Source organism: Empidonax traillii, unplaced genomic scaffold (assembly GCF_003031625.1).
Source record: "Empidonax traillii isolate 1590-97213 ecotype Southwest subspecies unplaced genomic scaffold, ASM303162v1 scaffold834:size519909, whole genome shotgun sequence".
Lineage (NCBI taxonomy): Eukaryota > Metazoa > Chordata > Aves > Passeriformes > Tyrannidae > Empidonax > Empidonax traillii.
The window spans coordinates 459,894-475,752 of NW_020956027.1; the positions used below are offsets into that span (position 1 = coordinate 459,894).

Sequence of the window (15,859 nt, forward strand, 5' to 3'; positions counted from 1 at the left end):
CACCCATTTGGTAAGAGGCCAAAACCCCATTTTCATAGACTTATTCATCTCACATTCTAAAAGAGTTGATGGAAAAGGATGCAACTAATCCTTTATCTCCTGAGCCCCAAGTAGAACTTGTTAGGTTTTCCTCTCAGAATCAGCTTCCATAGACCCACAGATTTCACGCTCATCAACCTCATGCTACATCAATATTTTTCAATTGACTTTATGCTTGCTTTGCCCATATATGTGTTTTTAGACACCTGAAAAAACTAAAACTTGGTAGAGGTAAAAATATATACTGGAACAATAGAAATAGCAGCCAGATTCAGTAGGACTACTCACAATGTTCTGAGTTTGGGCATATGGTTGAAACTTGCCACGGACAGCCGAGTGATGTTGTTATTGTTGAGAGTGCTGCAAAGTCAAGAAGAATCATGTTAACATACTACAGTTATGTCACATTTACTACACTTTTAAAAAAGGTATAACTAATGAAAGTTATGGTGTATTGGTTTTAGGGGTGGATAGCAGGAAAAAAACCCCACACTTTAAGCTATATTTTTCCTCTCTGTTGATTTCCTAGTAAAATATTACGGTTTTACCATTAATAAACCTAAGTAATTTGAGGTCCCAATAGCCCATGATTCTCTGAATAGAAAATTCCACCAATGTTGAGAACATCTATGGCATTCAAGCTAAGCTTGACATCCTGATGTAAAAAAGAGCCTTTAGAGAACGTCTTGGTTCTAGCACTCCAATTCTCTTTCTAGCTTCTAAGAGTCTATTTTTTGACAGATATTACAAGATCTGAATGGTTTTTTCCAAGAACTTTAGGAAAATATTAACTCTGAGCTGCAATTAGGTTTTATATGGAATAAGTTGCTATAGATGGTCCAGAGCTACATGAACAATAGGGGAGTTTCTGCTATATAATGGAAGGAGTGAGGAATTAGATAATACTTTAACAATCTAGTAATTTAAATTTAGGAGAAGTTGTTGGGAACTTGAGATAGGAACTAGAAATAAACCTTAGCCTATTATTGGCTTGCTCAGACCCCTCATACTTGGTATGTGTAGTTTGTAAAGATTTGGAAACTTTATGAATGAACTTGCAGTAAAATACTGTCTTTAAGCTGCAAACAAAACACAAACAAGCTTAACTCCAGAACAAGGAAGCAATGGATAGAATTTATAGTTTTGAATTAGAGGTTATTCATTTGAGCAGAATGGAGAATGAAATCTTTATAGTCGTAACAGTAATAAATAATAATTTCCACTGAAAAAAGATTTTTTCTTTTGAAGTAGAAAGTATTTTTCTTCTTCCTTTTTTTTTTTTTTTTTAATCACAAAGTGTAATTTGTGCTTATTTTGAATAAATTTTGAAGTACTTTCTGATTTTGAAACACAGAAAGGTAAATTCATAGCACCCTGAACAGGATCAGGGTATATACCACCACTTTAACCAAGCAATTAATTGCTGGTGCAATGTGCTGCATTTTACCTTTGTGTGCTTACTCATTCCATGTCCTAAAATCTTTTCTTTGCTGAGCCTAAGGGATCTCCCCTGTGTGTTCTTGGGGCTCCATAAACAGAGGGGAAAAATAAAAAAAAAAGAAAAAAAAAAATTTTGCCCTTTTTCAAAACCTAATAAAAATGAAACAACAAAAAATGACCAAGTGGGTACCTCCACAAAAGGTGTCTTAATGAATTAATGACAGTCAGTAAATCTTGGTAGAATTTTCTTTCAGTACCCACATGGTAAATGACAGCTTCCACAGATCTTCCTGCATAATATCTTACAAGATTTTAAAATCTTGTCTTTTCAATGAAGGGAAATCAGTCCATATTTCCATTGAAGTTAAGAAAAGCTGTATCTGCAAATGTTTTATTTTCAGTTTGAACTGTTTGATGTTTGCCTTGGCATTTTGTATATTTGAGCTATTAGTTTATTTTTGCAAGGGTAAGAAAAATTAGATGTAGGAGTAGATGTAAGGGATATATAAGGAATTAAAAACCTTTTATGACTGTTTCTATCTAATGATAAAAATGTTTGATTTCATTACAGAGATCACAATAATTAAAAAAAGTTGGCTCAACACTTTTACCTGTTTTACAAGTTACTTATAGCAAAGATTGTGATTACTCTTTTTCAATTTCTTAGAATTTAACTTTTTTTAACATGACAGCACTCTATATTTTCCCCATAATCTGTTTCCCAAATACAGCAGATTTTCCATTAAAAAAAAAAAAAAAAGACAAAGGAATACTAAAACTTCACAGTGATGATTACACCTCTAATTGCTTTTCTCATTCAGGTTATTTTGCATCTTTAACACTAACTGCCTCCAAAGTTATATTGGTTATATAACCAATATTTAAGACCTGTTACATTGGTAAGCATTTCAAACTGTCACTAAACAGGACTAAAATCTATTTAAAAGCTTTACCTCATACTTGAAGTTTGAAGTAATATACATTCCTCTGCTTAGACAGAACAATTAACTCCAAATGAAAACAACATGCATAGTTGTATTTGCTACTCAGTGCATATACAGTATGGTCTGATCCACACATCTTTCATTCTTTAAGCCATATTGGAAAGGAAGCTGAATTAGATACAAAACCTTCGGTGCTGTTAGAAATGTCTACTTCAACTTTTTTTAAAAAAACTGAATCTAATTTCTTATCGCATACTATACCTTAAGATAGTGAAAATTTAGTTACATATTTGAACAGTGGTTACATACTATCTATATTCATTCACAAAATTCTAACCACCTAATTTCCAGCAGATTATTATTTTAGAGGTTTTTTTTCCTCTTTTGCACTCACTGAAATAAATTTAAAAATTTTACCACTAACCTCAATTAGCAAGGATGACCTTTTTAGAATACTAAGAACACTAAAATTGCAAGCATTAAAAAATGCAGAACACATTTGATTTCTTTTTTTTTTTTTTAATAAACATTTAACAATTGCACTTGTAAAGAAAGGCTTGTATTAAAAAAAAAGAAAAAACAACACAACATATAATAACCAGATTAAGCTGTCACTGGAAAAATTATTCTGTCATATACGTGTTCCAATGACAAAAATCTCAGAGAACATCAGGTTTACTGACAGGCACCAACAATTCATCGACTTAACAATCAGACGCAGTACCGAACCTACAGTAGGTTTTACATGGCTTTATACCACAGAGTTAACAACAGGCTTGTTATTCTATGACTGCAAAGAAAAAAAGATAATTCAATTTAGCTGCCAGATCCACTCACTTGTAAGTAAGACCAACTAGTGCTTAATATTAAAAAACTTTACCACCAGCTGCTTACAAACTCCTTAGTTTCTTGGACATGAAGACACTATCTACTGCCAGAGAAGCTTCTTTACTTCAGAATAATTTTTATAAAAAGCAAAACCCCAGACACAACAAAACCTGCTCCCTCATCCTCTTCCAGTTGTGATTAACTGAGTGTGATTTAAATTAACATGAAGTAACTCACTGATACACAAGTTCTTCTACTTCTCTTAACATAGAAAATCCAGAAAAAATGTGTCATTTTGACTGACAGAGCAAATATTTCAGGAATGTGTCCTGTGTCTCAGATTCTTAGGGAACAGAGGCAATTTGCTCATTACAGTGATACTGTCAGATGAGGGGTCACTGGTGATAATTTTGTTACCTTTAACCTCACTGATAGCCACTTTGAGAACGTGTGAAAAAGTATGGAAAGGAGTATTGTAAAAATAACCTTCTGTGACAACAAAGAAGGTATTTTGCTAAACATACATATGTATTTATGCACATAAAACTTGAAATGTTTTTAAAAAGAGCTATTTACATGCACATGCTAAATATCTTGACATACAGCAGTAGTGCTTGATTGAAAATGCCTCTTTGAAAACATTCAGTTTGTCAAATATACATAGCACATTGTTCCTTAAACAGTCTGAATGATCAGATTGATGTCAAAATATGTAACAAAAGCAATCCTGAAAATGTTCATCACATCAACAGTGATGGATAATTTACAAAATTAATTGGGTTCATTAATACTGCTGCCTTCCCCCCTTTTAAGATGAAATATATTATTTTCTTACGGTATCTGCCAATGGAGCTTTTTTTTTTTTTTAATAATTATGTTTAAAGGCTGTCTTGCAGTGTAAAGGCGTATCTCTGCCTCTTCACATCTTTTTACCATTTTATAGCACATCACAGTGGATTATTTTAAGACATGTTTTCACCAGACCATCCTGACACCAGGCTGCAGCTCGCAGATAAGCTTCTACATTAGTACTCCCCAGACACTGAGCTCTTGCTACAAGTAAGAGATACAAGGAATACTTACAGCACTTCCAGGTCACGCAGAGCCCTAAATGCCCCATCTTCAATACAGCTGATCTGGTTGTAATCCAGTTGCCTGTTAAACAGATTAGAAAGGCATTTGTAAGGGAGAGGCACGCTGGCAAGGCGAGGTGCAAGGGAAGCCTCCCGAAGGGCCGGCAGAGCAAGGCCACACGAATGGAGAGGCTCTGGCCATCCCTCCCGTCCGCTCGAGGCTGTCGCACAGCGCGCTGGCCTGCACGCTGCCACAGAAATCCCTTTTTGTTCTCAACTGTCTGCGCAAAACAGCAGCGCTGGGAAAGCTCCAGTAAATAATAACTGCACCTTATATTAAATGCCAAAGGAATGCAATTTCATTACATCAAGAAAAGCTATCCATTAAAAGCTCTCAGCGTCATCTTGCTGAAACAATTTCATTAAGGTAAAGGACGGTAAATCACTTAATGTCACACGCATCCCCTCGGTGACCTAACAGAATCCATTTATCAGAGCAGCCCAGCTGCATGTTAATTCCTCCCACCATGGCAGGGACTGGGGAGAGACACCACTTTTAGGGGTCTCCCTGCATGTAAGACAGGGTGGGAGGTGTTATTCCTGGGTGTGCGGGGGGATTTAGAATAATTACCTTCTAGAATATGTCTGTATGTAGAAATAATAGTGTCCAAGGCATTTACAGACTTGTTTACTTATCTCCTTTAATTCTGCTCCAAATGAAAGTGGTGTTTCTGCTGTAACCTTCAGCATATGGTTTTCTACATACTGCAATTATATGCAGATAGTATGTTGTAATGGAGTATTTGAAATCTAGACATAAAACTCAGCAACCCACCCCATACATTATTAATCCTTAAGCATTAAGTTATGAAAAATTTAGATTCATTTCTCTGAAGAATATTATTACCTTTACAATTCAAAACATTTATACAGCACATACAGCTCAATTAAAAATGCCTGCCTAAATTAACAACCATGCAAATACAAAATCACACATTCTCTACTGATAAAAGCTTTTCCTATAAATACTGTAATGTCTTATGCATTTCAGGGCATGAATTGTAAAGCAAAGATGATAAAACCTTACTTTAAACAACTTCTCCAAGCTGGTAGCTTGTCAGTGTCAAATAATATATACAAGTAAATGTGTGTGAACAATATTAAGAAAATGAAGAAAATACAAATGAACTCTGCCCTTCTGTCTGCAATTATATATAAGCTAGCAGGGCTAATGACACTTTTACGAAAGCATTTTCTGTGATTCTTCTGAATCTATGATAACGTTTTACTTTATTAATAAATCATCACATCCACTGCTGAATGTAATGTACCAACTTCTATAAAGTTCTTCTAGTTTCATCAATACTTTTCATCTGAATTACTACTACATAGGATTAAATATTGTCATTACTGTAACAGTGCCTCTGTGTCTGTGTATTGAAAGCTAAATGCAAACTATTAGTTCCTGGATATGATCTTTAATCATTTTGGTGCAATGTTACAGCACCAGTGCTGCAGTGTTGGAATATTTAAGCCTTCAATTTTTACTAATGAATTTCATTTAACAATTAAGCTAATAGCCTTTTTATTTTAAAGAGGTAAAATATATACAGAGTACAATTCTCTAACCCCTTGAACAATTTATCAAAGCTATTTAAATTAGTACAATGGCATGAAATGTTACCCTTGACACAATACAAAAGAGAAATTGTTTCCAGACAAATTGGAAAAATCTTTTAATGCCATCAAATTTGCCTAATGCAGTCTGCAGGTTAATCTGTAAAAGGGTGAGCTGTATGTTTGCCCACATCTTATTATCCTTAGTTGTCAATGTATAAATCAGTGCTGACACAGCTTCTTCTAAATCATCCATATTGTACACAAAAGAAAATCTTTTAACAGCAGAGAAAGCACTTGAGCAAATCTTATCCTACACAAACTAAAAGGCCGATTTCTTCCACTAGGCTGGCAGCACTTACACTCGAAAACTTTTGCACTTCTTCCTTTAATGAGTCACCATGACCACTACCTTAGTGAAGGGTGAGTTGTTTCTATTTAAACCTTCTTACTGAAAGATTACCATGTTTGTTCTGAACTAATGAGTTGGTTTTTTTCTGGGGAAGGGAATTTTGGAGATGGGAGAGGAGAAATGTTTCTTAACATTTAAAAATTACTGTCTTTGAAAGCTACTACTGTCTTTACGTTTTAGATTATCTTCCATCAGTTACAACCATGACATAAAATGATTAGACACACAGCATGAAAAACAATTGGTGTGAGATTTATTTATTTATTTATTTTTTAAGTTATGAAAGTGACATGACTTTGAAGACTGTGTGCCTGGCTTGAATAGCAATTTAGGGTAGAAGTAAAGTTAAAGGTAAGAATATCTACTGCATATATGACCCAAACAGAAAGTTAGACAATATTTCAAACAAGCATAACAATAACTTGTAGTGTCACTCTAGCAGATATACTGAAGCAGTCTGAATTTTTTTGACAAAACCGGTTCCTGACCACAACCTATGTGAGTACTATGACTTAACACATAAGCAAGAATACTAGAATAAAAAGGTACACACTTCTCTAATTTTAAGTTATGTTTTATAATTTATTTTAAGCATTATGACTTTCAAAACCACACCTAAAAATCTACAATACAACCACTAACTTATTGAGTACACCAATAACCCTAACACCATTTTAAAAAGTTTTTTCCCCCCTAAGAGCTGCTTTTCTTCTTTTCAAATCATTAGAACATTCTGAGAACAGAAGTTGATCAGATATGGACCAGCAACTCCAGCACATTCTCCTTCTTCCCCTCTCTCCAGTCTTTCTTAATCATCTTCCTGCCTGCCCCATCTCCGTTCTCTGTCTGTTCTATCTGGGATCTCTCCGTAGTTTTGTAAAGGTGCTGTTCCTTTTTTGCTTCCAACCCTCACAAAGCAGCTCCAGCATTGCCATTCCCGTGAAGCTCAGAAAACACAAAAAACTGTCACACTAAAAATGTTTCCATTATCGCAGAGAATTAATTGGATTCTGCACCCATATCTGCAGCATTACCTGGGTATTTAATATACTCACTAATCTACCATTACTTAAAATGTTAATGTGCATCTGAGCTCAGCAATAAGAACTAGAAGAACTAAATAAAAAGGATTCAACTAAGTTTAAAATGCATTTCATTTACTGCTCTTGATACATCTTGCATTGTGGAAACGTTGCTAACTTATATTCTCTTCTCTTTTAGCATATATTTTCTATGAGATGATAAATATATTAAAATAAATTTTGTTATCCCACATTTAATGACTAAGAGAAGATGTTACATATATTTAAAAACTACTACTCTCATACAGAAAAAAACTGTCATCTGATTCTACAGAGAATTTACTCATTTTAGAGATTTGAAAATTGGGACAATTTCAAACAATCTGTCTGCTTTACTCTCCTGTTCTTCACAGCTTGAGGACACTTTGTAGTCTTGTGCTAGAGAGGTACTCTTCAGTTTTACCTTCTTCTCCTTTGTTCAGAAATTATTATGTTCTCCTTGTGTATCAACTTAGTGATAAACTCTGTTTAAGAAGTCAACAGAAAAAATGAGAAGCCTTTATAGATTTCTGCAATAGCTTTCTTCCTAGAAAATTTTGGAAAAAGTTTTAGCATACTGTATGCTGGATTTCACATCCTTGTGTGCACAATATTTATCACAACAATACAATTTTTAGAAACAGTCACTCTTTCCTTTTAATGTCTCCTTGTATTTTTTGCAACAGAACTGACTTCTGTTTCTTATTTCTTACTTTTCTTCTCCATTTAAAGATGAATCAATAATTTCAGAGGAATAGGTTGAAAAAGATGTAACAAAATCATACAAGAATATATTCCGAGTATTTATCAAACTTCAAAGAACTGTTTGTTTCCCATGACTATTACTATTTATTGTGATTATTCTTTCATTTGTAAGTCAAGTTTGGTTTTTTTTTGTTTTGTTTTGTTTTTGTTTTTTTTTTCTACTTGCTCTTTATTTTACTAATGCAGTTAATTTTGTTGCTTACTAAGTTTTTTTTCACAAAGGCCACAGGGTCACCGATGTGTTTGGCAAAAAGAGCTTTAGGAGGTACTAGAAAAGTGTACCTATTCTTTTCTTGATGCTTTCAGAGCTATTTTTGATTTTAATAAAAATATTAAGCATACACAGAGTATATTTCAGTAATATCCTGTGAAAACCCTTCTTGATGTATACCTAAAATGCAGGTGGCTGAACAGACTAGCAGTCCAATTGAGAGTCCCAGTAAGAGCAAGCATGAGAAATATCAAATTCTAAATTAATAAAGCGTATCTTAGACAAGCAATGCATTCGGATCAGCACTTGTACAGGTAAGTAGACAAATATAATTCCATAGTGGAATTCTGTGCATGATCTGAGACGAAATCAGTAACTAGAAAATCTTCAGCAGAACTCTCTTTTTCAACTGCTAATAATTGAACTTTAAAAAAAGTCCAATCATTCCCAACAAAGATTAACACAAAAGTCATTTATGTCTTTAGTGGCAATGTCAGTTTTAAATCTTTCACAGTCAGCATAAAAGAGGCATTGGGGCAACACCAAGTAGTATCAATCAAGGTTTTGGACAAAGGTTAGTATAATGGAAAGGACTTCGATTTGATGCTGGTGACTGTCTCTCTCTCCACTAATTCTTCATTTTCCCAGGCAATTTAATCTGTGAAGCCACTACATTGCCCTGCAGCCTTTATCCCTGGTGTGACAGCTACAGTCTCTCCTCTTGCTGGGAAAAAATGGCACCAAATGAACACAAAGAAAAGAGTAATCAAAAGTAAGGCCTAGAGCGTGACAAGAAAAACAGAGCAACAGATCCTTGAAGAAGATATGATGAAAATGTTCCCTGCTACTTTTGATATTATTTGAAGCTGCATATATTTAGCATCACAATTATGCCATGATGTTGGTATATTCCTTTCCATCCTCTGCCAAGTACTGATTACATAGAGGAAGACAAAACTGGTATCTTAGAAAATTTTACACACTTGAAATGGAAAAGTTATAATGCCAAAATCTACTCAAAAAGAGAGCATAGCGTTATTGTTCTCTCGGTGGTTCTTTACATTTGTTTGTAACCCAGTTATTTTTATTCCTTCTAACCAGATTCAAAAAACATCCCATCCAAACTAACAATCTGGGCATCTAATTCATTTTTTTACAATCTTAAATATAAGCAAATTTCCTCAGTTTGGGGAGATTTTAAATATCTTTCACATCCAGCAAGAGTACTATATCACCAGGGAGGGTTATGGAACCATCATTAACATGTATATTAAAAAATGTGTGTTTAGTTTGCCATTTATATAATAATTTCTATTTGTTTTTAAAAAACAGTGAGTGCCACTGTGTTCACTGAAGAATCTAACATCTTGGTGAATACTTATCTCCCTGAAAAAGTAGCAAGTTAGGAGTAACTTTCAGAATTATGTTTCCAGAATTTGCAGCCTAATTTCTGTCAAGTCCCAGATGAGAAGTTATACTAAAAGTGCATTATTCTTCAAGTCATTCAAGAATAATTTCTTGAACAGAAAAATTGAGACTTTGACACACAGTAGATATTTTTTATAACAACTGAATGGCCAAAATACTGGATGCTGTGTTTCTAGTCTGGGGAATGGCTACAAAATAAGCCTCCCTCATTTTTGTCACTTTTACAGAAGAACACAATTAGTTACAAACAATTGGAATGCACTGGTGAGAGTGAAGACAAGGACACTTTGTTTGGCCTTTGTGAGAAGACATCGGAATTTGTGAGATGGCAACTGGTTCAAACAGGGCCACCAATGTGAAAGGCTTGAAGCAGGTGACATCTGGGCATAGTCTGCAAGAATTGCATCTGTTGGGCTTTAAGAGAGACAACAAAGAGGGGATCTTATTGCTGCCTACAACTACATCAAGTGAGAGTACAGCTGGAGCCAGATTCTTCTCAGTTATGAGATATAACAAGTTGGAAAATAGGTAATTTTAATTAGATGTAAAGTAGATTCATGAGGCCTCTCAGGTTTTTTTTTTACTCTTTTTACCATAAAGGTGTGGTAGGTTCCCTGAGTTGTCAATTCTCATAATCGTTTGCCCATTATGCTTTTATCTTCTACAGAATCTATGCTGTCAGCGTTATTAAGAAGTCCAGAAAGAAAATATCATGGAAGCATTTTATGGAAACTAGACAGCTTCTTCTGAGAAACTCCAAGAGGACTCTGGAGCTTACACACTAGCAGGAGATCACAGCGGTATCATCAACCCTAAAGGAAGCAATTTCCTTCAAATTATCTGAGTTAACACCTTTGCTCCATAAAGACTAGAGAGATACAATAAAATATGCTATCAGGTCAAGTTCTGTGAAGTTTGCTAACCAACTTTGAAAAAGCTTAATAGAGCTACTGTATGTCATGGTAATCAAATGTTCTGTGTTTGTTAAAAAAAAAACAAAACAACCATATTTCCACATTTAGAAGCCATAAGAATTCAAAACCTGCCCATGAACTTCAGGGTCACCATCTCCTGGAAAGTGAGTATCTTTCTTTCACAAAAGGCCACAGAAGAAAACTGTGTAAGAAAAATATCCATGCAAGTATAAAAATATATGCTATCAAAACTAGATAATACCACAATTTTTCTTTCTTTTATATAAGCAAACCAATGTCAGACTTTTGGAACCAAAGCAAAATGATTTTTTCCACATGAAACAATAAAATGTTTCAAACTGCCTGACATTCAGATATTAAACTCAGTTTCCATAAACCAATAGTTATAATGCCATTTTGTCTTCAACTCTATTTCAATGTTTTCCATTTCATGTAAGGTAATTTTAGAATGTTTAAGATATGCTGAAGTATTTTGGCAAAACAAATGGTAAGTATCGGTTTTATGCAGAGATTTCTTAAGCAGCTATAAAAGTGCTAAGGAAAAAGATATCTGATACAACAAAAGGACACTGTATTGACAAAGCATTATCATCAGAATATATAGAAGAAAGAAGAAAATACTTACAGATTTTTTATGTCCACTGCTCCTCGGAATGCCTTCCTTGGTATTGCTTGAATCTGATTTTCACTAAGATCACTACGGAAAAAAAATAAATTCAATGTAAAGATGCCATATATCTATTTAGTTCTGTGTAAAACACAACAGAAATATAAGAAAATAATTTTAGTCATTATTGTTCAGTCAATGTTTCCAATTAAGCTTATTTTATTTCCTTAACTGATTTGTAATTGAAGAAAAACAAGTAGCAATAATAGTGAAATTAGTTTATCAGTGTTCCACTAAGGAGTTCCTCTGCAAACAGTAACATGTATGCCAAAAAACTATTTTAACAATGAAGGCAGAAATTATTTCATTTTTAACTCAGTGTTTTCACTCTTCAATCATTCCAAATTCACAACATTAAATGTTTGATAGTATTTTCAGCTTTGTGTAAGGAAGACTGAAATCCAGCAAAAAGAAAAAATAGTGAGATGTTGAGAAACAACTATGAAGCTGTGTAATATGAGAGATCAATATGTTTCTGACTTTTGTTTCAGAATGATAAACACGATACAGTTTCAAAGAAAGTACCATACATTTCAAAAGAAGGCATTGAAACCATCCTGCAGCAGATATCTAATGCTCCTCCACAAAATCCCTGTCTGACCAGCTGTACCACACTATCTGAAACTATCTTTTACAAAAGAGAAGTATTATTGAATATATTACAAAATTATTATTCAGTAGTATTTTTTTTTTGTTATCAGTATGAATAAACAGCCTTTTTTTCTGAAATTCAGACATATCTTTGTCCTTCACAGTTCAATAATGGAAAAAAAAAATCTAAAAAACTGAATTAAAGACAGTAGCAGAGGAGACACAAAACAAAACCAAAGTAGAATCCAGAGCTTTTTGTTTATGCTATGCACCATTAACAAGCAATGAAATACAATAGAAGATGATCAATACATTCAAGTGAGTTTGGAGGTTTCACTCCAGACAATAATTTGCTACCCTGGACCAAACACACCTATTGCACAACGTACACAAATATCTGAAGGCCTTCAAAGGAACCTTGGTGCATTAAAATTAAGAAATCAGACCTTCTTTTGGAAGCCTTCTGAGAAGCATCTATCTATACACAATAAGGGGAACACAATTAATTACACGAAGCATCTTGAGCATCTGACTAAAATGTACAAACAAATAAGTTGCATAGAGGTGTCTCTATCCAGGGATTTTCAGTCTATTTGCACAGCACTTTCTTACGGTTAACTAGGTTCCATTATGCTAAAACCAAGCAAGGATCTACACTCCAAAAGCAAACCAAATGCAATCCAACTCCTAACAGAAGTAAAGTTTTGCTATGCCTCGTGTAGAGACATCTTTAGACGATCTATTTTAGAGAAAGCTTTTAGAGTGCAAAACTGCACACAGAAATAAGAGATCTAGTTCCGATTAAGTGAATAAGCAAGAATCATTTAGTTGATTAGACACAAACAGTCACACGTTTGACATACTCTAAAACATAATCCAGCAAGAGTTCATATTTCCAGTTCTGAGCAATCACTCCTGAAGATCTCTTTCAGATTTATGAACATGCAAAAAATAATTTGAGGACATTATAAAACCACACTCCCCAACTTATACCAAATTGATAAAATTATTTTGAAAATAATTCCACATATTTTGACAGCAATTTTGTTTTATTCAATTCATTGTTAATTTACGGAAAATCACTTTCTATTTACTAAATTCTTCACAGTTCACGCTCGTAATTGCACTGCAAAGTATACTTAAAAGTAGACCCAGTTTTACTACTATTAGTCATGTGTGAAAAAAAGAGAATCTGTGAGCTGTGATTTAATTTTCAAGCCACCTAAGTAATCTTGAAATGGGATATGACTGTACTGCTCTGACAATAAATTCAGTGGCAATGAATGAAAAAGCAGCCTTCAGCATTTGTTACGGTAACATGATTTAACAGTCTACTTTCTTGAAAAAAAGTTCCCTTATAAGCATACAACACAAATATCTATATTTATACTTCTCTTTAATTGACTCATACATTTAACCTATATAAAAATTGTGTGAAGTGGTTAAACTAGCAGTTGGAATTTGTATCATGATCAATGATTAGTTTATAACACAGACGTATGTATATATCCATTGCTGTACTCATAAATATATACTGCAGGAGATAATGGGTAACAGTGCATTAAGCTTTTTATGGCATTTGATAGAGTATCATCATTCACCATTTTATATAATTTAAAGAAGTGGAATATGAACAATATTGAGACAGGATGTAAATTATTTTTAAAAATCTAATAGAAAATATCAATGGCCAAAATTTTTATTTCCTTGACTAAAGGCAAGTCTTAGCACAAACACAAGGAGTTACAAGTGGCAGCTATTGTGCCAGGTTCCTCAACAGTACCCCAAGGCTGTGTGCTTGCATAGGTACATCTGTGTGGATGGATGTGCAAAAGACAGTGGACTAATTGCATGCTAGATTTACTGCTGGGTCCACACAGTTAACACCATCTCCCTGTAGCATGGGCTCAAGAAGACTAAAGCACAGTGTTCCCTGCTAATTTTAGCACATTTCAAATGTAAACTACGTGACTACAGAGGTTCCCAATCTTGCTATACAAGGCACTGTTTAAAGCCTCCCTCTAAATGTGGAGTGCTAAGTAAGGTTGGCAAATATTGTTTTCCAAGAGTAATTTTCTGCAATGCATCAGCTGCATTTGTGAAACTTTCTTGGAACTGTTTCTGTAACAAAAGTGTGAGTTCATATCTACACTGCAAAATTGTACCTCTCACAAAAAATATGATTTTCAACACAAAATTTATGTCTCCCTATAGCAGAAAAGTTTTTTGTAGTTATTTATTGATTGCTTCAAGTTTTCATCTGCTCAGTCTAAAGCAGTTTCCTTATAAAAACCTTGAGGGGTTTAAACAAACATTCAGCTTTTTCTTGCATAAATTACACCTACATTTCATGACTCAGAAGCTGCTGTGTGGTCTTTTTTACTAATGCTTGAACCCATTCTACTGCAATTTCACAAAATAGGCCACAGGCAGCATAAGGTACACTGTGACTTTCTGGGGAAATGGGGCAAAAATCTATTTTGTAGATAAACCCAGACAATTTGCAGGCAATTACATTACATTTGAGAATTACATATTCATTTGACTTTGCAGATTATATTCTGCATTGAAGATAGGTGCAAACATTCTTTTCAGTCTGATGGTTATTGTTTTTCTGCAGTAATAACTATGAGGACTTCAGGCCCCATTTCAAAAATAGGTAGCACTTGAATACAGAATATGAATTATGATGGCACTTGGTACCCCCAAAATGAAAGAAGGTCAAAAAAAATTAAGTCATGAAATGAAAAATCCTACTTTTGCAAGAAAAAAAAAATCCGTACTTTGGAAAAAAAGGCATGAACTTGCTTCACATTTGAAAGCAGCGATTTGACCAAGATATTTTCATTGAACAAATTAAATTGTTCTCCATTATTATTACAGCCCAAGACCTTACATCAAAATCCATCATCCCTCTGCTGGAATAGCACACTTGATTAAAGAATCTTTTGTATACAGCTAGAGTGAAAAAGACAAGGCTATCCCATAGGATTTTTTTTTTTTTCTAAATGGAGCACAATGATCTGGCCATATGTTTTGACAAATTCATCTTTGTGCAGATTCTAGCTACCATAGAGGCCTCTTTCAGTTAAGTTGTTCTTGAGTCCATTATATCATTCCTAGAGAGATTTCAAATTATTAAGTCTGATGTGGAGTACCTTAGACATTGACCTTTCAAGAAAATTCCTTAGTGCAACTTTGTGGGATTCATTCATGTCATTCTCTGGCAGGCAGGGCACCTTCATCCCTTGGTCCCCCACCACATTTCCTTGCTCTGGCATTGCCAAACCTGTGCTCAGGGCCAGGTGTAACTTCAGTCTCTCTGAATGTGAGATGTTCTCAAGGAGAGTTCTCAGGTTTGTTTCTTCAAATCAAAATGTGACACTGTAATACTGGGGCTAAATAGAAGATTTGCACACAAAAGCCACCTGGGCAAATTCAGCTGGCAGGAGCTGACAGAGGTTTTTTTTAGAGGGGCCACAAATGAGCACTGCTGCTGCTCTAGATGCGACTGAACCAACATGGTTACAGTGATTCGTTTCAGGTATGTTTAAGCTGTATACATGCCAAGAATTCTTCTGAGTTGTAATATTCTGGCTGCAACCTCATTTTCTCAAATGTAAAATCAGAAAACCCAACCCATACACCAAACAAAGCTGAATCCGACTTTAAATGAAGATACACAGTGGAGAATGCATAAAGATTTCTGAATTTTTGTCCAACTACAGCAATTCTTTGAAAAACTTGCATACCTTCCCCTGCCCCCCCCCGCTCCCCGAAGGTCGGGTGTATGTTTCTAAATCAGAGACTAAATATGTTGCACCTGAATAAATGCTATTTTTTATAAA

The 15,859-nt window shown here is 34.4% G+C and overlaps 1 protein-coding gene across 1 annotated transcript in view; it reads right to left on the reverse strand.

Annotated features, from left to right (window-relative positions):
- Positions 1-15,292, reverse strand: part of SLIT2 (slit guidance ligand 2) — a 114,543-nt gene extending 99,251 nt beyond the window's left edge. Inside the window, exons 1-5 of the mRNA XM_027902066.1 lie at positions 15,170-15,292; positions 12,401-12,489; positions 11,379-11,450; positions 4,335-4,406; positions 328-399 (exon numbers count right to left, since the gene is read on the reverse strand). Of these exons, the coding sequence (XP_027757867.1) occupies positions 328-399; positions 4,335-4,406; positions 11,379-11,450; positions 12,401-12,489; positions 15,170-15,292 (428 nt within the window). The remainder of the gene's footprint in view (positions 1-327; positions 400-4,334; positions 4,407-11,378; positions 11,451-12,400; positions 12,490-15,169) is intronic.
- Between the last annotated feature and the right edge of the window lie 567 nt (positions 15,293-15,859).